Consider the following 26,357-nt stretch of genomic DNA (forward strand, 5'->3'; position numbering starts at 1 on the left):
AGTTACATTATGTACTTGTATTTTGTGTATACAGTAAAGTTTACTGCCACCATGGCTAATGGTTGTATGGTTGCCATTTCTATCATTACCTAACAATCACCAGTTTTGTTTTGTGTTTTTCACTATAGCTATGATGTAATAGTTATGTCACTTGATTTTATTTAGCTAAAGAAACAATCACACAAGCACCCACACATTACACATCAGCAAACATCTACTGAGATTAAAGTGCAATGCAAACCACAGTTGCTGTCTGTCCAATTCTGTCCAACTTACTAATATATATATTTTGCAAATAGAAATTAGCATAATCAAAATGATTGCTTTTTCACCTGTTTGCATCTAACACGCCACTTATTTGTGCAGTGTTGACCTGTTTCTAAACAGTTTTCCCACCAAGTGTTTCTGTCTATTTTTGAGTGCTTGGATAATGGCATAGCCTACAATTCTGTGAACTCTGTTCACAAATGAGTATTTTATTTTCCTTTCTTTGTGTGGAGATGACATTCATACTGTGACATACAGAATGATCAAATATATATATATATATATATATATATATATATATATATATATATATATATATATATATATATATATATATATATATATATATATATATATATATATATATATATATATATATATATATTTTTTTTTTTTTTGTGTGTGTGGGGTTAGGGCAAACTGAGTTATCTGTGTTGCTCACCCTGTAGGGTTGAGTGTGGATGGAAGCAACTACAAACTGCTTGAACATGCAGTGAGCAAGCCTGCTGTAGTCTACAGTAGTGAGCAACAGATGAGCAGTAAATGTAGATGTATTTTTATTTTATTTCAAGGAAAGTGGAACATAAAGTGAGCTCAAGTCCTTCTAAATACATTTGCACACTGTATATTATTACACAGACAGACTGAAGAGAGAGATTTGAGTTGATTTGCACTGACACTTGTGAGGAAGGTTCACAGCAGCGACTAAAGAAAGACAGTATTTGTGTTTCTCCTTGTGTGTGTGTGTGTGTCTGTGTGTGAGGGCTGATTCGCGTGAGTGTGTGTGTACGCGCGCATCTCCAGCCCTGCTGAGCCCCACGTTACTTTGATTGACAGGTGAGACTAGCCTTCACCCACCGCACTGCCCGCCCTGCGCGCCTCCGGAATGGAAGCTCCGTGCTGCGCGCTGATTGGCCAGAGCCCGCGTAGCTCAACCAGGTCAACAGACTGGGGCAGTTTGCTGAGCGCCCATTGGTCAGTCGCGCACTCCACAGCGTTCTCCCCACGTGGAGCGGCGGCTCTGATTGGTCCGCCGCCGTTCTGTAGGCCGGCCCCCTCAGTTTCGGTTAGCCGGGGAGCGTGAAACCGCGTGAGAAAGTTGCCATTGAGGTAAAGCAGAGCTAGACGGTGGACTGTTGTCGCTGCTGTGGGAGTTGTTGTTATCAAAACTAACAACGTCTTTTCACTTCTTTTTTTCCTCTCCTTCCCCCCTTGAAACCTTTTCTGGATGCAGGGTTGCGTCCAAAAACTCAGCGTGGAAGTAAATATTTCAGTTTTTTTTTGTTGACTGTTCAACCGCCAACTAGCGACCGCGGCGAGTCAAGTGGGAACTCTTCACTGCAATTAACTTGTGTGGATTTGTCTCTGATGCGCCGCCGGACAGCCGGCAGTGTGCGGCTGTCTGCTGACGGTCTACCGGTCTGAATTACTCGCTTATTTGTTTGTCCGGTCGTCGCTCTCTCTCTCTCTCGCTTCCTCTCGCTCTCTGTACTCGGAATACACCGGATCCTATACTGAAGAAGAAGAAGGGGGGAAAAAACCTCGGAGTGGTTGAGGTGGCTCCAGCCTTTTCATTTCTCACCTGGTTCGCACGCACGCACCTCCTCCTCCTCCTCTTCGTTTAGTTGCCTTCAGTTAATGATCCGTTTCCCGTGTTTTTCCGGTTGATTTACGGCCGCACCGCCGGTGGAGCGGAGGAGAGAAACAACGACCGAAAAGAGACAGCGAGAGACCGTGGGGAGCAGGGATTCACATTAGACGGTCGGTGAACTCGGACGGAGTGAAGAAGAGGAGGAGGAGGAAGGAGGAAGAGGAGGAGGAGAGGGGGGTTGATCGGTTTTTGTTTGAAATTGGTCCCGATAATAATAATAACAACAACACCAACACAAACGGCGGATGGATCCGTCTTCTTGATCGGGAGCACCCCCACATCCTCGTGTTACCCCCCTTGTGGATCCCTTTGGAACGGAAACTGGTGTATCCTCCCGGAGATAGCAATGTTTCCCCAGGGGCGACACCCGGTAAGACCCTTCCTCCTTACCTGTAACCCGGGTGTTCATAACCCGGGAGGTAACTTAACACAGCCTCTTTGTCTTACCCACGCCTCTAGTTGTCTTTTAGTTTGAGCAGACAGCAGGCTCCAGGGTGTTAATTGGGCTCTGCAGCTGCCCAGAGCAGCAGTTTGCTGTTGATAATGTTTGTTTAATAATGGCTAATAATTAAAAGTTGTTGACATTACAAGATGTGAGAGCCTGGAGAGGACCAAATGCATATTGCAGGCCACATAATGAGGCGCTATGATGTTAACAGTCCTCTGGTGTGTGTGTGTGTGTGTGTGTGTGTGTGTGTGCGCGCGTGCGTGCCTGTGTGCCTGTGTGTCAGACGCCCCACCAGGCTCCAGGCCAGCCCTTCAAGTTCACCATCCCAGAGTCACTGGACCGCATCAAGGAGGAGTTCCAGTTTCTTCAGGCTCAGTACCACAGGTGTGTAATACAAACATGCACATTCATATGGAAGGCTCACTCTGTCTTTATGGGCGGCAAGATTGCCAATTTTCTCGTTGTCATCTACCCTCCAACACTAAACCTCACCCTAACCACAGTCATCCCTCTTACCATAATGAACAAAACCCCAACTCTGGCCTCATACTAACCCATAAACCTGGATTAGGTTCACATACACACAAAAGTGCGTGCACACATGCAAGCAGACCCCAGGCATCAGTGTTAGCGCTTACACTGCGGTAGGTCTAAGTCTTGGTGATGGGTGAGAGCCAGAGGGTGGCTTGTGGGCTCAGGGTTTCATAAATCACTCCTTATTTTCCCCTGTGTGTGTGTGTGTGTGTGTGTATGCTTGTGTGTTGGGAAAGAGACTGCCTGAGTATGTGTGCACTTGTGTTTTTCTTTGCTTTGTGTGTACCTTCACTTATTTGTGTTGTCAGGGAGGGTTTGCCACAACAGGTGAAGGCTGCTGACCTACAAACAGACTGCTTTGTTTCTAATTCACATCCTGATTTACACACACACAAAGAGCAGGGTTAAACCAAACATCCGACAGGCGACACACACTGACACAAGCCGGCATAAGTTGACAAGAAGAATCGTTATCTTCATTTTAGTTTTCTCTTGAAAACCTGCTCTATGCTACACAATATTTATGTTAATCTTTGGTTTGGTAGGTTTGTGGTTGTGCGGATTTGGAGAATAATGAAACCTACTTAAAGTCCACCAAATCTTCATACTTCAATCTAGTTCATTTTGTATTGCAGGAAAACAGCTGGAAGATCTACAAATTAAACATCCTCACTGTTTACACTTGGTCTGACTAGCTGTTTCAGGAAAAAAATAGAGAGGGTCAAACTTTTGTTTATGTCTGTAACACTTGCTTATATTCACTGATCAGAAATGAAAGGTGTTTACAGTGTAAAACTTAGGTCAAAGCATCCAAATATCTATTGTGTAAACTCTCAGTCAGTTGGATCCTGAGGGGCTGGATTATACTGATGGACGTCACTTGGGTTGAACGAGATCAAACTCAAATTGTTGTGTTTTTCAGTCTCAAACTGGAGTGCGAGAAGCTGGCCAGTGAAAAGACGGAGATGCAGAGACACTATGTCATGGTGAGGTCCTCGCACTCGATTCATTTGCCCCACATTGTCACACATCACACACTGCAGTTCACCTTGTCCGAAAGGAAATGCTGTGTCCTTAAAAACTCCATCGGTTCTGGAGCTCACTGTGAATTTTCTTTTCATCAGTTCAAACACTGATAAATGAAATATCTAAATGAATGAAGAAAATGCGCATAATGAAGAATGAAACTGCGTCCTGACAGTCACACCTGCTTTTAATGCAGTTTCATCACTCGGACATGTGGATGAAGATTAGACAGTTTCAACCTGTCAGTAGACTAGACATATTGTTCAATATTTTAGCAACATTTTCAATTGGTTGAATGGACCAGGTTCTGCATTTGTTTGTCCTTTCTACAGTAACATACCTTGAAACCTGAATCTGAAAATGAATCGTCAAAAACACCAGAGTGTATTTGGCACATAATGAATGAACAAGAGCACAATGATAAGGTGCTGCAGAGTCAAAAGAAAAGTGACAGAACACACTTTTCCAGGTTGATAACAGTCTTAAAGTGTCAAGCCATTTTGAAGTGAGGTCTAAAAGGCTGAGTGTGTGCCTTTAGGGTTTTGGACTGCTTCAAAGAGAAACAAAGAATTGACAGACACAATTAAATTGTTTGCACAGATCCTCAGCTCATAGACTATGGTGATGATGGTCTGTTTTTTTAAAAGTAGTTTGATTGCTCCGTGAGAATGACTTGGCATGGTACTCCAAAACGATCTGCACGCCACATTTGCCAAAGAAAACACCCTTGCACATACTTTCTTAGTTCTGTAAAGCTGTTTTATTCTGAAAGTACGTGATAATTGAACTATCTGACCTTCTCTCTCCTCAGTACTATGAGATGTCTTACGGCCTCAACATTGAAATGCACAAACAGGTATGGATGCTTATCTGTCTGCCTCATGTCCGTTGTCTGCACACACACACTCCTTATGGCTAGGATTTTGATGTATTTGGTGTGTGCGCCCGTTGACGTGTCCTTGTGTGTGTGTGTGTACAAATGCATTTGGGTGTTCATTCATTTGTGTGTGTTTTACTGTATCTGTGTGCGTGCGTGTGTGTGTAGATGTGTGTTTATTTGTGATCGATGGGCCTCTGTCTCCATTTCCCCAGTTAGGGCCGGCCGGCTGAGCCCAGAGGCAGGATGAATGGCTCTGTAGATTGATTGGTGCTGTCTAGGAGAGCGGCCTGCTTTATTACATTAGAGGGGCAGGGCTGGGGAGGGCAGAGGAATCGATCACGGTGAAGCCAGGGGAGGAGAGACCATGGAGCTCTTCATTTTAGAAGCAGGGGAGCAAAAACACACCAATACACACATAAGTAAGGCAGATAGATACACAAGTGTGGGAACACGAAACACTTTTACCTGTTGGAACTTGCACACTCCAACAGAAAGGAAACAACCCTATTGTACAACCATAAGGATTGTTTGCAAACACAAATACAGGAAAAGGTTCGATAAATAGACAATAATGTACACACAAACACAGACAGACAAACATACTCACAGTCACATGGTTAAGTATGTAAACACACGGAGGAAGAAAACTCTCTCACTCTCATTCACACAGACACACAGGTTTCCCCACAGGAGTGTCGCAGGGCTCAGAGCGTTTACCAGTAATTACCACAGCTATCGACCAGTCAGACCAGAGGAAATTGGAGGTGGATTGGCTTGGCTGCTTCACTGAAGAGTGGGGATGTGTCTCTGACTCCTTCACACTCCCTTCCTTTAGGCTTTTTTTTTCTCATGATCTCCTTCTCCTCTTCTGTCTCCTTTTAATACCCCAAATTCTCTCCACTCTCCGTTTACAATTATGGGATCTCCTCTTTCTGCAGCTACACCCCCCCACTCTTGTTTCTCTTTTCTTGGCTCCTCTTTCGTTGTATGCCCATTTGAAGCTACTGTTCTTTCATTGTGAGGGAGCTGCATCTCTTTCCTATTGTCCCCGTACACACAAACACTTACACACACACACACTAACACACACACTAAAGCTCCAGGGGAGGTCATTAGCTTGGGGCTGCAGTTGTCAGAGCAACAAGCTTCAGTGTGCGGGGGGTACGGGGGATACAGACTAACAACCCACCTCCTGCTGAGGAAGTACGGGTGTGTGTTTGCATGTAGTGAGACAATAATGCTCCAATTATATGTGTAATAGGAAGCCGGTTTTCTGTAAGCACATTGTGTGGGTATATGCGCATATTCTCTCTGTATCTTCAACTTTTGTTTACCTACTCTCAATTATATCAAGTGGATTGTGCATCATACCAATTCCCCAATGTTACTACTCAGGAGCTCAGATGAAACATTTCCTACGACGGCTAGGATAAATGAGTTGTTGAGTTGTTGCATGCTACCTCTACTTTATTTGTTTAAAATGCACTTGTCTCACTTGGGGATTACAACCTCATCTGTTTAATCTTTGTTGGTTTTGTCAGTTAGTTTAGTTAGATTAGTTGAGCTGACCTGATAGTAGTTGGTTAAACTGTTCGCAGAAACCCAATTAGTTGGTCCTTTATACAAGGCTAATAATAGGTTTACAAATCAGCTCTTTATTTATAGCTTTCTAGGCATAGTGGAAGTTGGACAGAGAGATTGGTTTACTGCATGTGGAAGTCAGCATCTCATGAGGGCACAGAAGGTCTCTCAAGCTAATCTGTTGTGCAGATGCTAAAGTTATGGGTACATCAGGTGCAGTGTTGAGGAGACGATGTCAGTGCTGATCAGTTTTAAGCATTGCAGGTGGTTTATGTTATTTTAGTCTCACACAGTATGTAAAAGTTCCACAAGACGGATGTGTTTGGTTTTGTTGTCCTGTCCTGCACTGGCACAATAGACAAGCTGGCAGCCAGACACACAGCGGCTGTCTGAGCCACAGACACCAGAGGACAAATCACAGTAGAACGGTGTAAGGTGATCGGTGACGCATACACTCCAATCGAGCGATCGTGTAGGCTACTTAGAATGAAAATCAGCTGTTTGGCTGCAGATCAATAAGGGCATCTGTAGTTACTGCTATTTTTACTTCTACTTCTGGGTAGTGTGCTGTACAATTTGAACCTTGCCAAGAACATTTTCTTTTTATAAGCTTCAGCTATACATTAAGCTAGATTCCATGTGAAGCAGTAACTTGTTTGGTTTGAGACTCCTAGACTAGTACTTTATTTAGCTCATCCAAGTCCATAATTGGCTGACGTGTGCAGGGTCAGTTGTTGTTGGCGAGCTGGTAGGTGTCCAGTGGTGTTCAGTGAGAGAAAGTATGCTCCGGTTAAAGTAATGCCAGCTTTTCTGGAGTGATCAAATCCATTAAATAAAGCACTGAGCCAGGGTTATGGCTCTAGAGATGGTAGTGTCCGTTGGTATCTCACTTTGATTCAGACTGAAACTGACTCTCTCCTACTACTGCATGGATTTAGATGAAATTTATGCAGATATTCATCGTCCCTAGAGGATGAACCATATTCTGTGACTTATCCTCTAATGACACAGTGAGTTTGACATTTGTAGTTTTGAGTGAAATGTCTTAAATGATTTGATGGATTGTCAGACATTCCTGTCCTCTGAATTGTTCCGCTTTATGTCAAAACATTAATTTGTCCAGTACTACGGTTTGTATCCAAATATTTTCCTTCCTGTTATCTTCAGTTATAGTTTAGGCACTTGACTTTTCAATAACAATGGATTTGTCTACAAATCTTTTGCACGGCCTTTTCAAAATTTGTGTATGTATGTCTCATAAAGCCTTTGTCCACCACTCAGACAGTGGACAGAGGCAAAATGTAACATTGTAAACATTTATTTCAGGCTAGTTAAATCCCCATAAATTATTGCTTTGAGATACAACATGTCTTTTTAGTTTCATTACTGTGGCCCTTGCTTGTTGGGCCTTGTTGGCTGAGTTTTAAAAAGCAATACGTGTCATTAGTTCCCATCCCATAATAATGAAAACCATCCAACTTTTCCTGGGATTTCACATGATAACAACTTTTTCCCTTTGAAGCATTCACGTTCAGTGTGTGTCGATGTATCTATTTATATGGGCTGTGTGTCTGATGAGCCATTACTACGTTTCATGGCTCCTCCAATTCCCTCTTCACCCTGGCCTTCTTTGTATCAATTTGATTGGATGATATGTAATATGAGTTCCCTTATCTGATTTAATGCCACTGTGGGGGTATCTGGTTTCAGCCAATTGTAGCCAACTCCGGGGGTTTGGGGGGCAGGCGGATGTGTTGGCATGGATACCGGGTGAGAGCAAATGAAGTTAGTAGCTGATGAGATTATGTTGAAGTGCTGATGGGAAGAGGGACAAGAGCACAGAGAAAAGAGAGAGAGCAAAAGAAGTACAACAAGCAGGAGAGAAACTCGAGCTCACACTCGTGATTAGGAGAGGAAAATCTCATCGTACTATGTGTGAGGTAGTGGCGTTGACAATCAGGTACAGACTCGATTTGTGTGTAGAGAGACGTAGATGAGTTATGTGTGTGTCTGTCTGTGTGTGTTTGCTTGTATTACTTTATTGGTGTTAGTGAACATCTGTCTTTTCTAAATGAATGTAATTATGCTATTAACAATTTGTCAATTTGTCTCTGTCTGTCTCTGTGCGTCTCTCCCTTCATCAGACTGAGATCGCCAAGAGACTGAACACCATCTGTGCACAAGTCATTCCCTTCCTCTCACAGGAGGTAAGTACGGTAAATGTCATATAGGTGCATAAGATGCAATTCTTTTGGGACATAACACTATGAGCATTTTAATTTTGGATAGAGAACGGGAGCAGGCAGACTGGTGAAAGAAGATATTTTGCATTTGATGTGGGTTAGTTGGGACAAGTCATGGACAACCGAAAGCCAGTATGAAAATGGTGTCACAGAGCATTTTAATAGGAAGAAACACCTCAAATCTATCCCAGTAGGTAGGTCAAAGACGGACATTTGAATCTCTTAACAGAATTCAGGGTGATGAGTTTTAGCTGTTAAATTCATATTAACAACATCTTTTCGAAATGTTGATGACCTGAGATGTTGAAGTTATTGTTTGTTAACGACAACTGGTACTAACTACCAAATTCCTGGTATTGTGATATCCCTATTCCTTACTACAGACTGCTTTTTTATGCTGCTTGCTTTAGTTATATATCAATCCTTGTATGTGTCTATGTTTCGCAGCATCAGCAGCAGGTGGTTCAAGCTGTGGAGCGAGCCAAACAAGTGACCATGGCAGAGCTCAATGCTGTCATCGGGGTACGTGGACTGCCAGGTCTTCCCCCTACCGTGTGTATTCTTTTACTTCCTCTTTACATACATTATATTGACTGTCTCTGAATATCTGTTCATTACATTTCATTCCACTCATAAAAACAGATAGATAACATTGTATATTTTGATTTGTGAATAGTGTGATATTGATCTCTGCTATTTGACTGCCACAACAGATTTTTTTTTGTGTGCAACCATCAGTTTTTCTAGTCATGTAGAATGTGAAAGAGCACATGACGCCATCTTACACTGTTTCACTGCACTAGTATAGCAACTAAGATAGTTTAAATGTGAGTATATGCCAATGCTATACTTTCCATAACCCCACGCATCAAATGAGGATGTTACTAGGTCCAATGTTCACTAAATTCCTTCAGAATCACTGCCAAAGCTTTATAGTAGTATTTTGAGGATTGCAGAGTCACGTGTAAGGCAGGTTTCATGTGAAACAGGTGCTAGGCAGACAGTTTTTCTCTTCATGGACTATTGGTCTGTGAGCAGCAAAAATGGATGAATTGATAGATTGATATAAATGACCTTTTTTGCAGTGAGTAGAGAAGAAAGGATATGATCTGGTTAGATTTTAGGATGATGAATGGGGCAGCTATTCTTAAACTGGAGAAGGATTGATACAGTGAGCATAAAAAGATGCCGCACAAAAATATATTTGCAGTTCAGCAACGATGTGCAGTTGAAAAAAAGAGACTGAGTCAACCTGTTGATTGTGACTGTTTTGGGTGGGAACCCTAATACATTGGTGTGTGTGTTTCAGGGAAAATAGGGAACGGTGGTGGGATCTTCATGGCTTTAGCTAAGCTAAATGCTACTGGGCTCAGAGGATACTTTGGTTATATGAGACGTGGATTTGTTAGTTGGTGTGTGTGATGGGAGAGAGGTGGATTTGGCAGTTGCTGTTTGAGTCTTAATTGCAGGATTTCAGTGTTTGTAAAAAAAAAAAAAAAGGGGGGGGGGGGGGGGGGGGGGTCACGGCGTTGCCCTTACACTCCCCTCTTCCCCTCTCCTCCGACTCCCACGCCAGCCTGTCATTCACCCCGTTTGTGAGTTAAATGAGTGTAATGAAGCATGTTGCCCTTACCTCTATACACAACCACACACACACACACACACACACACACACACACACACACACACACACACACACACACCAGCTCACACTAACATCCCATGACAAACCCGGCCCCCCCTTGCCTCCACCAATGCTTCCCCTCCATTTACTCCCATCAGGGGTCCTGTCTGTGTATCCGTGTGTGTGTGTGTGTGTTTTTGCATCTGTTTGTGTGTGTGTGTGCATCTGTGTGTAGCAGAGCATACATTTCTGTTATCCCCAGAAAACAACAGTCGATGGGGGTGGGGGGTGGGGGGTTGAGTGAGGGTGTGTGTCTTCCTTGTTTTATCTAGACTCTGTGTATGCATGTTAGTGTGATCAAGTGTGACATGTGGGTGTGTTTATGTTTGATTGCTTGGCAGGCGAGCCAACTCAGGAAATTGAGTGTGTGTGTGCTTATGTGTGTGTGTGTGTGTGTGTGTGCGTGTGTGTGTGTGTGTGCGTGCAGCAGGCAGGCATGGGGGCTGAGGCTAAAAGACTATTTTGTTGTGCTGCTTTCATTCATTGGGGCAGGAGGACGCAGAGTGAAGGATGGATAGAAAGGAAAAGAGAAGGCGGGGGCTGAGGAGAGGGGGAGTGGGTTAGTCAATTAGGTGAGATAAAAGTCGGTTTGACCTTCACCACTCCTTCCACCCCTGCCGAGTCACCCCCTGCCCCCCCCCCCCTCCCCCTCCCTCTTCTCCTCTCCTCCCTCTTCTCCTCTCCTTCCTCCTCCCCTCCCCGCGGCGAATCAGTGAGCTTGGATTCCCGCGGCTACTGTCTGAGGAGGCAATAATGATGTTTTGGAACACAAAGGCATTTCACGCTCAGACGAGCGCCTGATTTGGTGTGAAAGAGAGAGCAGGGCTGCCAGCCAAACTCTCTCTCCCTCTCTCTCTCCCTCTCTCCTCCCCTCTCTCTACTCAGCCGCCTCACACCCTCACAAGACCTGACAGTGCAGGCAGCAGCTGGGGCTCTCGGCTCTCTCCCCCTGCTTCTCTGTCATTCCTCCTTTCGCTCCCCCCCTCCTCTCCCACCACATCCTCGGGCTCTGGGCTGTGATCCCAGCTGTCAGTATTGTTCAGTGTTTGACCTCAGAGGGAGGAGGAGGGTGTGTGTGTGTGTGTGTGTGTGCTGGCAGTGTGTAGGGGGAGAGGATGTGTTCACTGCCTTGTAGACTCCAGCAGCTTGTTGAGATGGTGTAAACCCAGACACTGAAGAAACTGCCCCATCTGTTGAAGACTTCAATAGGCCCAGAAATCTATATTGATTAGGTTAATGAGTACTACTGATTTTTTTTTACCTATTGATGGTTCCACTTTCATTCACTGACACTTGAGGTTTTGGAGTCATGTGTCAGTGTTTTGCACATTTTGTCTACATCCAACAAGCTCAACATCTACCAGTATCACAAACTAAATTAGTTATAAATGCTGTAAAAACCCAGTGATGTTTTTTTGGTGACAAATCTAAATTGTATCATGTGTTCCAGTTTATTGCCAGGAATAGACTAAGAACTCAGCTTTGTGTCGTAGCACCTCTGAATAAAGAAACTTCTTCTTTCTCTATCTGTTTTCTTCTCTTTCCCAAAGCAGCAGCATCTATCCCATAACCATGGTGGTGCCCCGGTGCCCCTCACTCCTCACCCTGCTGGTCTCCACCCCTCTCAGCTGGGAGGTTCGGCCGGCCTCCTGGCTCTCTCAGGAGCACTTGGTGGTGTTCCTCCCCATCTGGTGGGAAAAGATGGAGGTGATAAAAAACCCCACCTGTCGGGACCAGACGCACACGGACCCGACCACCTGAGAGGTGAACAGACACACACTCATCATTATAATGTTACCCTAAATGATTTTGAATTAGTTTATGAATAAATGAATTGTCATGTTCAACTGTGAATTGTATCTTTAGTTTCAACTTCCTCTAAAGTTAAGGTTCTAGTTATAATGAAATACATACAATTTAACATTTTAAATTCATTCTTCTTCCCTTCTCTTTGTTTCTCTTTCTTTCCCTGCTGAACACTCATCCTTGTGTCCATCATCACATCCACCAATTTCCACAAAAGACCGAGAGCCTGGAACTGTAAGTACTTTGTCTCTCTCTTATTGTATTTATAAAATGATGTACATGTGATCATGAAGGAAAAACAGCAAAGGCAAAACTTATACAGTAGGGGTTGCACAGACTAGTCGACTAATCGACTAGTCGACTTTACTGCTCCACAATGACGTTTTCAGCTTGACGTCGACTAGTCGCTGATCATGTGACAGTACAAGAGTAGGCTTTAAACAACAGCTGAGTGCGCTGAATGAAAAAAATATGAGCGCCGTCAAGCTGGATAGAACGAGGTCGTACCAGACAGGAAGTCGGGCACAGAAAAGGCGAGAGAATCCGGTCAATTTTCAAAATAAAATAAATGATGATTAAGTTTGCTTGTCCGTCTATAGATATTTGTCAGTTGCGTCTACACACAAGACACACATCCATACATACAGCGCTAGAGACACACCTGTGGAAAACCGAGTAGCCTACAGACGGGTCGATGTTTGACCAGCGCGGAGAGAGCAGGAGAAGCCGCTGCCTGCGAGACGCCAAGTGTGCGGGCAGTGTGTCCGCGCTGCCGGCAATTAAAAAAAAACTCCGCTCATATCGACAGCTTTACGTCGCGCACAACAACAACAACCAACAACAGCAACAACCAACCAGAAAAAAAGCTGTGAGTGAAACTGTGAGTGAGCAGGACTGTGATGGTGACGAGGCCTGTGTGTCGTTTTCCTCCCTAATTGTTTAACGGACAGTACAGTAGGCTATTATCTTTTGCACTTGTATAGGAGTGCATATTACAAAAAAACAAACTGATTTACAGCTTGTTGTTTATAGGCTAAAGCTGCTGTTCTGTGGACTAATTTCTGTGCATGAGCGTCTGTCAGTGAATACAGATTGTTGCAAAGCATTTCCCTCCTCCTGTGATTTATGATGGGAAAAATATGAAAGACGTCATCAGCGACTAGTCGACGTCGACTCGACTTTCATAACATTAGAGTCGACTTTTAAAAATCTGAAGTCGTGCAACCCCTAGTATACAGACAAGTTTGTCTTGGGCTAACCATTTACTTTCTCACATGTAGTAATTTCCTGAAATTACAGTATCTAAAAGGCACATTTATTCTAAGCAACATGAAAATTTAGGCTTGAAATTCATAACCTTACGTAAGCTGCACCTATTGCTGAGGCAGGATCATTTTACCGTTTAGATAGAAATGCATTAATTATCCATTTTTGCTGCCATAGTGACACAGCTTCCCCCTTTGGGATCAATGAAGTTCATCTCACCATGTTACTATGTATATGAAAGCACCTTGCAGTTTTTATTACCACTATTTGAAACCCAAATAGCTTTTCATTCTTGATGGTGTATTTTTGACTGTCAGTTTTAAAGTGGTGTGTGTGTGTGTGTGTGTGTGTGTGTGTGTGTGTGTGTGTGTGTGTGTGTGTGTGTGTGTGTGTGTGTGTGTGTGTGTGTGTGTGTGTGTGTGTGTGTGTGTGTGTGTGTGTGTGTGTGTGTGTGTGTGTGTGTGTGTGTGTGTGTGTGTGTGTGTGTGTGTGTGTGTGTGTGTGTGTGTGTGTGTGTGTGAGAGTTTGGGGATCTCTTGGGGAGAGCTTTGGCCTGCCTGTTTAGTTCTGCTCTAGATCTGCTCTGAACTGTTGGGTTTCCTTTCTCCTCCAAATGAGCTTTTTAGCATGGTCACACACACATGCACACGCGCGCACGCACACACACACTCCTCCAGCCTAGCCTGCATTGTTGTGCCTATTTAACACCTCAGTGAGCAGATTACCCCCTTCTACCCCCCCCTCACCCTCACCCCCCTCACCCCCCCACCGCCCCTGATCCCGCGCTTAAAGACTCTCATTGTGTTTAATATCACCACCACTGAGTGGGGAGGGCTTGGGAAAGGGTGGGGGGTGAGGGAGCAGCAGTCATATGACACTGAGCTTGTGTGTGTGTGAGAGAGAGAGAGAGAGAGAGAGAGAGTATGCTAAAAGCGAACAGAGGAGGGATGGAGGGAGGGAGGGGGGGTTGCTTATGTTTTTGCGGGTCAGTGCTCCTGTGCTCGGCTCACTAAAACCTTTCAGTAAAAAGGGGAGGAGGTGGGAGGGAGGGAGTAAGAGGGGAGGGCGTGAAGGAAGGGGCCTTTGGCAGAATACAGATTCCCCCCCCCCCCCCCCCCCCCCCCAAATCACCTCCCCCCTCTCTCCCCCCTCATGCCTCTCTTTCCCTCCCTCATCTCTTGTCACCCTTTCTTCTCCTCCACACTCTCACACCCTCCCTCCATGCTCTCTGTCCTCTAATCTCACCCCCTCCCTTTCCCCCTTTTTTTCTCACCCTCCTCCCATGCTCCTCCCCTCTCAGCAATTCCTCCTTCATTTACCCTTCCCCCCCCACCCCCCCCACCCTCAAAGCCCACTCCCTCCCTCGCTAGATGTGTGCACGCGCATGTGTGTTTGTGTATGTTGTATGCACATTTCATTGACAGGCAGAGACTATAATGGACTCAACATGAAGCTTTAATCCATTAACAATAGGATCCGTTGGTCAGGGGGCCAGAGGGGGGCAGCGCTGGTGTGTGTGTGTCTCTGTGTGTGTGTGTGTGTCAGTGAGAGAGTGTGTAGTCTTGGGACACAGAGGGGCACATGAGTGTTATGCAAGTAACACACGCACACACACACACACGGTCTGTTACACACTTGATGATACACATAGGCTTTCACAGTCAATTACACACACACACACACACACACACACACACACACACACACACACACACACACACACACACACACACACACACACACACACACACACACACACACACACACACACACACACACACACACACACACACACACAGAAGCCGGTGCAGCTTGTCAGAGCCAGGAGAGGGAGCACTGATAGATTTTGAGAGCCACTTAATGTAATCATCAACTTCACAGGCGTGTGTTTGTGTGTGGCTGTGACTGGCATTGGTCAAGTGAGAAAAGAGGTTGCTGTTAGTGCTGAAGTGTTAGTGCTACTTAATTCATGCCTCTGTGAACTATTAACCTATTTGCAAGTAAGAGTCTGTTTTTCTAACCTGCTCTACACATAACTGAATGGCTTTTATAATTAGCGGTAGATGGATCAGACGACCCGGTGAACTCATGCCGAATGCACACACAACAAAGCACAGCTGGATTGTAAATGGAAAAATTGTCTTACCTCTGCAAATCTATTTTCTTCTTTTCTTTTTGTCTTTGTCCTCCCAACTCTCCTCTTTCTTGTTTTCTATTTTCTTCCTACACTACCTATCTTCTTCCTTAAATCTCTCCTCCCTCTGTGCTCCTATTCCACTGTGTTCTGTCCTTCTCCTCCTCCTCTACACTTTCATCTGCAGAGTAACTCAATGCTGCCAGAAAGTCTCAGGAACTCAGATAAGCGACGCAATGGACCTGAGTTTTCAAATGACACAAAGAAACGCAAGGCAGAAGACAAGGACTCAAGCCACTATGTAAGAAGTGATTCTGTTGTCTGTGTGTGTTGTTTGTGAGTGAAGAAACATACATTTTAAATATTTGTTTAGATTCATTATATTCAAGGTTAAGAGGGATTTTTCACTTGACTTGACTATTCACTTGTAAGTTGGGAATTTGTCAAAGGAAAATAACTAGATGGGAGTGAAGTGAAAGAATACATAATGCTGACCTAACTTCTGTCAAACTTGTGTCTTTACAGGATAGCGATGGGGAGAAAAGTGATGACAATTTAGTGGTGGATGTGTCAAATGAGGTCAGTATGTTTTTTTTTTGTGAAAATTGTTTGTTAAACTATTGGGATTGTTTCCAGTGGGAGGGAAGTATTGAAATGACGGGCGTAACAGTTGTGTCTGTGTGGGATGGCGCTCTATGACTTCACTGCAATATATTCACAGTTGTCAATAGGACTGAAATATTTTCTACCCTGGAAAATACCAACAAGATTTTTGGTGTAGGGATTTTGTTCTCGGGTAGTTCACTGAATCCTTTTCCCTTCACCAGGATCCAGCCTCTCCTCGTGGCACACCTCTCCCCTCTCCTAGGGAGAATGGCCTGGATAAAGCACGCCTTCTTAAGAAAGACCCCTGTAGTCCGGCCTCTACTGCATCATCAGCTAGCTCCTCCTCCCTCAAGTCCAAAGAGATGGCAATGGTAGGGATGGATAGATCTAACTTTTTTTTTTACATTTTCTGCTTACTGGTGGATCAATTGATTGATGGCGTGTACATATGTCAGCAGTTAGACATATTTCTGAAGCCCCCCTCTCTCTCTCTCTCTCTCTCCGGCAGCGAGATAAGGCTGGCACACCGGGGCTAAAGTCAAGCACACCCACACCGAGAGGCGACTCCACACCTGGTCCGAGCTCCACACCTGGAATTCGGCCCAGTCTGTCCAAGCCACCCTCCATGGAGATACCACATCCAGCTAGTAAGCCCAGTATAAACATTTGTAATGGATCATTGCGAAGATTGGTTGTGTTATTTGAGTATTCAGGTGTGTTTTTAAAAAAAAAAATGTTATTTGTCTCCAGAAAAATTCTGAATTAAAGGTCAAAACGTTCTGGATAAATCATGCAGGACTTGTTTTCCTGTTTCCAAATGAACTGTTGTTCTAAGGTTTAAATACCAATGCTTCATGGCTCACCTGAAGTTTGGAAAAATCTCATGCATGTGCACAGCTGCTTTAAAGGGATGATAAATCCAATCATAGTTTTAGTCAGAAACATCTGTTAAATTCCCATGGGTTTTGTTTTTAAATTTCAGGGATGTTGAACTTACATGCCCTTTCTTTTTTTGCCGCCTTTTAATGCATCTGTGTTCCTCCCTCTCATCCTCAGCTGCAGGTTTGCGGACACCTCTTGCTGTACCAGGTCCGTACCCGGGTGCATTTGGCATGTTGCCCCATGCAGCAGGGATGAACGGGGAGCTGGCGGGTGCGGCTGGGGCCGCGGCCTATGCTGCTGGACTACACAACATGTCACCTCAGATGAGTGTTGCCGCAGCAGCTGCTGTGGCTGCGTATGGCCGTTCACCCATGGTGAGTGGAAGAGGGTGACTGATGTTTGTGACATTTTATATGTGTGCGCTAAATATCAAAGCAGCATAAGCAGTTAATTCTTCATAACATTGACATTTCCACATTTTACTGCAATACATACACTGAGTTACATATTGAACAGTGGAGGTAATGAGCCTGTCTTTACCCCAGTTATACCCCCTAATGCCCCTTAGCCTTGACTGGACAGCCCAGTGATGGGCTGGTATCAGAAACAGTTTTTTTTTTATCCTATTCTATTTTGTCAAACTACTCAAGCTGTGTGAAGTTGCATGGAAATGTGAGTGAATTTCAAGTCATGCCTTCTACCTCTGCTGCCTTCATGGGAGTATTATCAACCGTGGTTTCCTCTTTGCCGTTCTCCCTGAAGCACCCGGGCAACAGTTGTATGCACAGTGCTCACAACTCAGCCATGAATCCCTATAACCTGCTCCAGGCAGATTTACAGTTGTACTATGTTCTTCCCATTTTTTTTATGACCTTGTGCTTCTTTGAGGAAAAAATCCAGTGTGTTGGAGATGTTGCAGCCGTCCCCCGAGTCGTACATTTCAGTAGCTTTGCAGCAGCTTGATTAATTTTTTTGTTTTCATAATGTTTCTTTTGCCAAGAAAGTGACTAACGGCTGCACCAGTTGCAGTAAGTTTACCTTCTAGACATTAAAATCAAAGTCAGTTGTCATACCATGATTAAACACGGGTGACCTCTAAAAACAGTTGGCTGACGCAGTGAATTTTATGAAGTCAATTATATGTTAAAGCAGATATCAGTGGAATGTTTTTGTTAATATAAGTCCTAAATAGTCCTATTTTCCGTCAGCAATCACTTACATGAAGTATTTCAGCCTAAACACGAGTCTCTCCGTCACTCTGCCCTGCTGTAACCCGAGGAGAAAATTTTCCTTGTGGGATACAAGTGTTATCCAATGAGGAGAGAGAACGGCATGAAGGGCTGTGTGTGCAGCCAAGGGATGCGCGTGAATGTGGTGACGTAGCACGAGGACCAATTGATGCCTGACAAGGGCGGGGGCTGCTAACTCATGGTGCGTTCAAAGAAACTCGTACTTTGTGTTTTTCCTTCCTGTGAAGTCATACCAGTTCGATCTGGTACGAGTTCACGGGTCGGAAGTTACGAGTGGCCGTTATAGGGAACTTTCACAGACAACAGGATGGTAAAAACACGAGCTACGGGTTACCTGGAACGCTACCAAGTCGTAGTTGTGACTTGAAGCTAGGGCTGGACGATTATGGCAAAAATCATAATCACGATTATTTTGGTCAATATTGAAATCACGATTATTTACACGATTAATGGGGGGTGGGGGGGTGGGGGGGGCAGGATTTATAGCTTGACCATGCTACATTATTACCTTAAATAAACAGTGCCAATGTGTGCTAAGGTTTTTAAGTTTATAATTTTAAATATTTATTCAAAATATATTTAAAACTTTTTTTTAAAGTTTTATGATCCAGCAGCAGAAACTATACAGGGTGTTTAGCTTAACTTTTCTACATTTTTACCTTGAATAAACAGATTTGGAGTAATTGTCATGGTTTAACTTATTAAGAGGGAGAATGGAGGCTCTCTGCTTCCCTGTGTGTCGCTTATTGCGTCTCTGGGATGAAATCCAACCGAATCCAACCTGGGAAGATCAGAGCTACCGCCCCGCTGCGCTGTCCCAGTTCTCGTCACAAACGCACCCCATAACTTTTTTTCTTTTTTTTTTGACGCGCCCCGCTGATCTCTTGTTTATGACAGATTAAACTACACAAATACACGTCGTAACATCATATAACGTTATCCGCCGCTCTACAGATTGCTTTGTAAACATATGCACATGTAGCCTACGGGCCGGGTGAAGAGGAAGAGGAGGAGGAGGAGGAGGAGGAGGGTTGTTGTTGTGCGGCCGCTTTGAGGAGACGAGCGAGTGTTTTAAATTATTATTTCCCGTTCATTCGTCCTGAGCGGTGGCCGCTGCTCTCTCTTCACTGGCGCTGATTTTTAAACGCCGCCGACAACACATGAGTCCACAGCATTAACTGAGAGAGGAGTGCAGTGCAGGCGCGGGGGCGGAAGCGCGCATGTGTGTTTTTCAGAATAAAACACCAATAGACAAAAAAATTATCGTTTATCTTCGATTACAGTGTTTTTATGATCGTGAGAAGCCAAAATCGTAATCACGATCAAAATTCGATTAATCGTCCAGCCCTACTTGAAGCTGTAACTTACGGTTTCAAAAGCCTGCCTTGAACGCAGCATTAGCCGAAACGGCCGTGAAGCTGATATCTGCTTTAACCAGTAATCATATTTTATTTTCGATTTATTCATAAAATATTTGCTTTTACAGTTTGACTTTTATATAAAGATTTTTTCCTATTGAACAGCGTTGAAAATCAGAATGACATCCTCTGTAATCCAGTGTTTAAAAATAAAGAAACGTTAAGAAGTTGAGGGTTGTGACTGCTTTTCATAAGCAATGTATATTTTATATTAAAAGTGTGGAAAGTGTCAATAGTTATACAGCTGTATTGCTCTTGTCTATGAGATAGTATTTATACAGTGGGTGTGCTGGTGTGCGTTACATTCAGCCACCTCATCACTCTTGGCTGTATTTGCATAGTGTTCATTACACTGTTTAAATAGGTTTAGTAGAATCACAGCTGTGTCTGTGTCTGGGCAACACTTGATAGAAACTCAGGTTGTGTACTCACCAGCTGTGTGTGTGTGTGTGTGTGTGTGTTGGATTGAGGGGCACAAGTACTGACAGCTCTACCTCTGCGTGTTTGCCGACTCTTATACTTGTCATTCAGATGGGGAGGGTGTGTGTGCTCAAGGGTGTCTGTTTGCTCTGTGCTCATGAGTGTTTGTGTTCTGTTCCACAGGTTAGTATTGACCTGTGCGCATATTGCCAATGCCCATGGGCATGTGTTTGCACTGTGATCATAAAATGTCTGTGTTCTCTCCTCAAGGTTGGTTTTGATCCTCATCCTCATATGCGAGTTCCTGGAATGCCTCCCAGTCTGACAGGAATTCCCGGCGGCAAACCGTAAGTGTGTTTGTGGCTGCTTGTATGTTTGAGGAGTGACTGCTCACGTTGCCCTTTCAGTGTCCTAGAAAAACCTTGTCTTTGAAAGAACACATTTTTTTTCTTCTTTGACTTCCCACCTCTTTCTTTATATCCTCTGTCCCTCTCCTTTTCCATCTGAATCTCATCCTCCTTTGTATCACCAGGGCTTATTCTTTTCACGTGGCCGCTGACGGACAGATGCAGCCGGTGCCATTCCCCCCAGATGCTCTGGTAGGCCCAGGGATCCCACGCCACGCCCGTCAGATCAACACACTGAACCATGGAGAGGTGGTGTGCGCTGTTACTATCAGTAATCCCACCCGACACGTTTACACAGGAGGGAAGGGATGCGTCAAGGTCTGGGACATTAGTCACCCAGGAAACAAGAGCCCTGTATCGCAGCTCGACTGTCTGGTGAGTGTGGTGCAGGGATTTGTGGGGTGATTTATAAGATGATACAATATCCTGTTGTGTGCAACATATTGGTCAAATATGAATAACTTAAAGGAGATAAAAAGAGAAAATGGAGCATGTGTAAAGGTATAGTCAGTATGTAGTAACCTTATCTTTTGACAATTTAGATTTTTTTTGTCCTGTTGTTGAAACTGGCTTGTTTTCAGTTTTCTTTCTTACCTGGTGAATCCTTGTTCCCTGCTACACAACCAATAAGCAGAATATATTTACACCTTCATGTTCCTAACATTTGAATAATTACTAAGTAATGATTGTTAACTGTTGATGCAAAATGGAGAATAGACAATTTTTTGTAAACATGCCTTTAGAGAAATACAGCTGTGTGTGTGTGTATGCAAAACACTAATATAAACCTTTTATGCTTACCAAACCAGAACCGAGATAACTACATCCGCTCCTGTCGCCTCCTCCCTGATGGGCGAACTCTGATAGTGGGAGGTGAGGCGAGCACGTTGTCAATCTGGGATTTGGCCACACCCACTCCCAGGATCAAGGCAGAGTTGACATCGTCAGCACCAGCATGCTACGCTCTGGCCATCAGTCCAGACTCGAAGGTCTGCTTCTCCTGCTGTAGTGATGGAAACATCGCAGTCTGGGACCTACACAACCAGACACTTGTTAGGTAAGGCAGAGTTTGTGTGTGTACTCTTTATTGTAGAGTGAGCTTGATGTGTGACTCAGCTGAATTTTAAGGGCATCAGTATCTGAGTATGAACGTTCCTTAATCTGGTTTAACTTTATGATTAAAGGAGGCAAAAACACTTCTACAAGAGTGGCTGCAGATAGGAAATACTGTAAGCTCTTCACATTTGGTTGTCTGCGGTGCATACCAGCCGCCTGGGCAACCTGATTCCTGGTGTCTTTGTTTAAACATTTCTCTCTTTATTTAACTCAGAATGTATGTGTGTATCCTGCAGGCAGTTCCAGGGCCACACAGATGGAGCCAGCTGTATTGACATCTCCAACGATGGCACCAAGCTGTGGACCGGAGGCCTCGATAACACTGTCCGCTCCTGGGATCTGAGAGAGGGACGGCAGCTGCAGCAGCACGACTTTACATCACAGGTGCACGCTCATATCAGCAAACAAACCTTCATCAACTAACCCTTTGTGTCTTTGTGTTTGAAGTAGAATCTCTCAGTAAGGCCAAAGCTCAAATTGCTCAGTGCTAATACAACTGAAGTAATATTTTCTGTCTCTCCTGCCCAGATCTTCTCTCTTGGCTACTGTCCGACAGGAGAGTGGCTCGCTGTGGGAATGGAAAGCAGCAATGTTGAGGTCCTTCATGTTACCAAGCCTGACAAATACCAGCTTCACCTACATGAGAGCTGTGTACTCTCCCTGCAGTTCGCCTATTGTGGTGAGAACCTGGCTCTGTTGATCTTGGTTGATAACGTTTCATCGTTTGACTCCTTTGTAACTATTAGTTAAAATGTGTTTTGATTGTGCACTGTATTGGATAGGACAGTATTGGAGACACAGTAGCAACAGTGACATTAAGATAAGGGTGTGTGGATGTTACAGTTATGTTGAAGGTGGCTTAACCAAGATTCATATGTCAGGACACCTTTGTGGTTTCACTTATGGTATATTGTACCTCTCTAAGTGGTTTTGTGTATTTGTGTATCATATTCTGTAAAATATTTTCCACTGTTGAACCATATCTTGTTGATTTTGTCATTGATTACCTTTCTCCTGATGTGTTTCTGTTCTGTGTTTGCCCAGGTAAATGGTTTGTGAGCACGGGAAAGGATAATTTACTGAATGCATGGAGAACACCGTATGGAGCCAGCATATTCCAGGTTGGAGCAACAGATCACCACTAGATTTCATACAGTGAAATATGCCTCGTGTTGTTGTCAAACATGTTATGATGGCCACTGATTACCATTAACCATCCAGCAATACTTATGTGAATGAGAATACAAGGTATTATTACATTTTGTAACAGCATTTAAACGTTTATTTTCTGTATCTCTTTTTTTCTCTTCAGTCTAAAGAATCATCGTCGGTGCTAAGCTGTGACATATCTGTGGACGACAAGTACATCGTCACCGGTTCAGGGGACAAGAAGGCCACTGTGTACGAGGTCATCTACTAGAAAATCAAGAAAACAAGGACGTCTGTTTTTTCCTCCACATACACTGATAATGTTTCCAGGAATTTTCACACGGAGCCAGATTTTGCAGTGACCTTGATGGCACACGATTTCTGTTACACTTGCAGAGGAGATACAAGAAAGGAGGCAAACTTTTTACTGCACATATGTCTTGTGCTTGTATACTCGACTCCATATCAAATGGGAGCTATCAACTGGAGAGTCTGGATGTTTATGGAAGGAGAGGAACTATTTGGATGTTTTTTTGGCCACTGCTTCCTGCCATGCTACTACATTGGGATCAGTTAAAGGGACCAGAAAGAAAACGACTGTACTGAAGGGGGCTCTGCATTGTTTCGACTGGAACCAGCTCTACTGGAAAACACTGTACTCAACATCAGATATTAAAACACTCGATATACTAAGATGGACACGGGGCCAGATCCTAGAATGAACACTCAGACCAGAGGACCAGAGGGTTGAATGTGTATCACTTTGGAGACAGTGGAGGAGAAGCAACAGCAGATGAACATTTTATAGACTATGAGTGCAGAACATGTTTTGCATTTTGTTCTAGACAGATTATGCTCAGAGCCTGTTTATCTCTCAGCTGTGACCCTTTGACTTTAAAAGGTCAACTAACTGTTCGGATACGCCTACACTGTCTGAAAAGTACCTTTCTCTGTCTTAACACTAGTCCAATTCTCACTAACTGCACTAGTGGTAGCTGTCCACCTACACACTTAGTAGACACACAATTCTTAGAAAACATGCATACAGTACTTTCATGCTACTGCTCACTTCTGTGATGGGTTTCTGATAAGGTACGCTACTTTTTCTGATTTCACACCCATTTCCACGGCCGCCAAAAATAATTCCTGTGATATATGGATACAAATTAACTTTTCAAACCAAATCAAGCCAAAAGCACTGAAAACAGAAGAATATGCTCTAAGTGTTGTTACAGAACAGAAAAGAGGTGGCTTGTTTTTTTTTTTCTTTCTTTATTGCATATGATGCTGGTTGAAAATTGGAAACCTGAGAGAAAAAAGTTTCAGAGAATGAACCTTTCAAATTCTTTTGGTTCTTCCTTTTTCTACTGTCTTTTTCAGCAGATTATTGCCCCCACTGAACTCCAAAGATTGTTAAATCTTCATAATAATGACAGAGATTTGGAAGGAGAAAGGAGAGACAGGTACATAAATCTTTTTTCTGCTACTTGTTTTGCTCATTTGTCAGCCCTTACACTCTGTCCTTGAGCATCAATGTTTGTCATCAACTGCACAAGCTGATGGGGTTTCACACTACTGAATTAACATCTCAGAGACTCAGTATTGATTATTGGTCATCTGAATATAGTTTCAGGTTTAGAGATTGCTTTTTCAATATGGTCTTGTTGAAGTCTAGACATGGCCCTGCTATTGATTTTAATGCAGATCATTTGTTTGTGGTCTCCTTTACAATACGCTCACTGGTTGAGGTCATGTCGATTAAAAATAATGGTCTTTTCCATTAATTTGAAATTAAATAGCCATTTGGTTACTGTCTTAACTATTGTAAATTCACCTTGACCCTGCCTTTATCAATCTTTGAAACACATGATGTCTTACTGTATGGATGTTTATCCACGCTTTGTAAACAGGAACCAACTCAGACTATCTTAACATGTGATTTAATCTTGTATTTATTGGAAATCCTATGTGAACAACAGAAAAATCCTCAGAAACATTCATGAAACAAATTACATTTTTGCTTTATATTGTTACTTGTTTCAAGCTTTTGTTCAAATTTGCTACACTGTCTAAATGCCTTTTTGTTTTCTCCACTTAAAAAAAAAAGATGTTAGGACTGCAAACAGGATTAAATTATTTGTCAAGACAGCCTTACTGAGGGAGGTTTTATGGGTACAGTAGAATTTCAGCTTCAGGAAGGAATCAGTCAGTGTCAGCCATTTAAAACTCATTCATTTCATGACATTGTGCTTAGTTTTTTTTTTAAATCTATTTTTGTCTGTTTGAATGTTTGTAAAAATGTATATATGTTTTTTTTTCTTACAGGACATGCTTTAGAAATAACAAACTTTTTTTGTACGTCTTTTACATGGAAAAGAAATGTCTAATCAGGAGAAATACTAAATGGTCTTAATGCTAGCTAATCTATAATGATGAAAATGTCTAGACAATAAATGTGCTTTTTGTAACAGAAGTGGTCTTTGAGTTTGTGGGTTGACACAAGAACATATCGATAAAGGTGTTGGAAGCTCCAAGTGTTGATCATCAGGAAACAAATAAAGCTTTGACGGGCGAGTCTCCCTGATTCCCTCATACAATCTGTGTATTACTGAAACTCTGAACAACAACTAAGTGGCCAGAGAGGATAATAATTCCCTTTGCTTTGAAATAAAATATGCTTATTTCAGTATAATGCCATCATATATCTTGTGGATTCCTTTATAATAATTGATGTATTCAATTAATTAGTAAAAATCTGAGAAAAATGCAAACGGGTCACTTTGGGGTCTGTTGTTTACAAAACTGAGTGCTTTATAGTGATGAAGTTGTGATAAATGAAAAAAGAGACCTGATTTAGTGGAAATATCAGTTTGTTCTTATTCAGCAACATAAGTCCTTATCTTGGTTTATTCTCAATCATGTCACCATATTGTTTTTTTCTCCTACAGACTAAAGCCACTCTGGCTCAGCCCTGAATCCTGTTTGCTCATCACCTTAGTGGTGAAGGTTGATTTATGTGAGATGCGGTGTAAGCACAAACAGAGTCACGTTAAAATGTTGCCACATCCAAGAGTGAGACGGGAAACTTCAGTGCGCTGCAGACTGTGTTTTGCATTTAAAGGCAGACACACAGATTGCATCATTTGATTGTAGCATTTAACACAATTTTCATCACTCAGTTGGAAGGTGTCCTCCCGTCCTCTTGCACTAGAACTATACAATGTATGTCTGAGTGGATAAATACTCTGAATGTGAGATTAACAGTATATCTAGTGAAGATTCAGTAATGTGTCTGAATGGGATCAAGCCTGTATTAATGCGTGACTCCACTTGACATGGCCAACAACTTGACTGAATGAGTTCTGCTTGAGTGTAGGCAGCTTGGAAATATCCAGCTTCATGCGTATAGTCGTTTTTGCTACTTGGCTGTAAATTGACTGAGAAACTCTGATTGACTGACGACCAAGTGCCAACCTCTGCGGCTGAAAAAAAATTGAAGCCAACATTGAAGTGGCAAAAACTGCACTTGTATATGGGCTATGAACCGTGCAATTCCATATTTGTTAATTCAAAAATATGTGCGAGGATC

At 43.2% G+C, this 26,357-nt stretch overlaps 1 protein-coding gene across 1 annotated transcript; it reads left to right on the top strand.

The window, feature by feature from the left end:
- Window positions 1–2,038: 2,038 nt before the first annotated feature.
- Window positions 2,039–25,165, top strand: LOC310991646 (transducin-like enhancer protein 1). The gene is made up of 20 exons (XM_083979465.1): window positions 2,039–2,288; window positions 2,650–2,750; window positions 3,823–3,886; window positions 4,738–4,782; window positions 8,532–8,594; window positions 9,078–9,182; window positions 11,868–12,078; window positions 12,338–12,354; window positions 15,708–15,821; window positions 16,046–16,099; window positions 16,348–16,497; window positions 16,635–16,773; window positions 17,183–17,382; window positions 20,367–20,443; window positions 20,629–20,878; window positions 21,313–21,560; window positions 21,856–22,003; window positions 22,148–22,298; window positions 22,664–22,740; window positions 22,932–25,165. The coding sequence occupies exons 1-20, from the start codon at window positions 2,265–2,267 to the stop codon at window positions 23,037–23,039; spliced, it is 2,346 nt and encodes a 781-aa protein (XP_083835591.1). The 5' UTR covers window positions 2,039–2,264; the 3' UTR covers window positions 23,040–25,165.
- Window positions 25,166–26,357: the final 1,192 nt, after the last annotated feature.

The sequence above is a fragment of the Trachurus trachurus genome, assembly GCF_905171665.1.
Source record: "Trachurus trachurus genome assembly, chromosome: 9".
NCBI classification, from domain to species: Eukaryota; Metazoa; Chordata; class Actinopteri; order Carangiformes; family Carangidae; genus Trachurus; species Trachurus trachurus.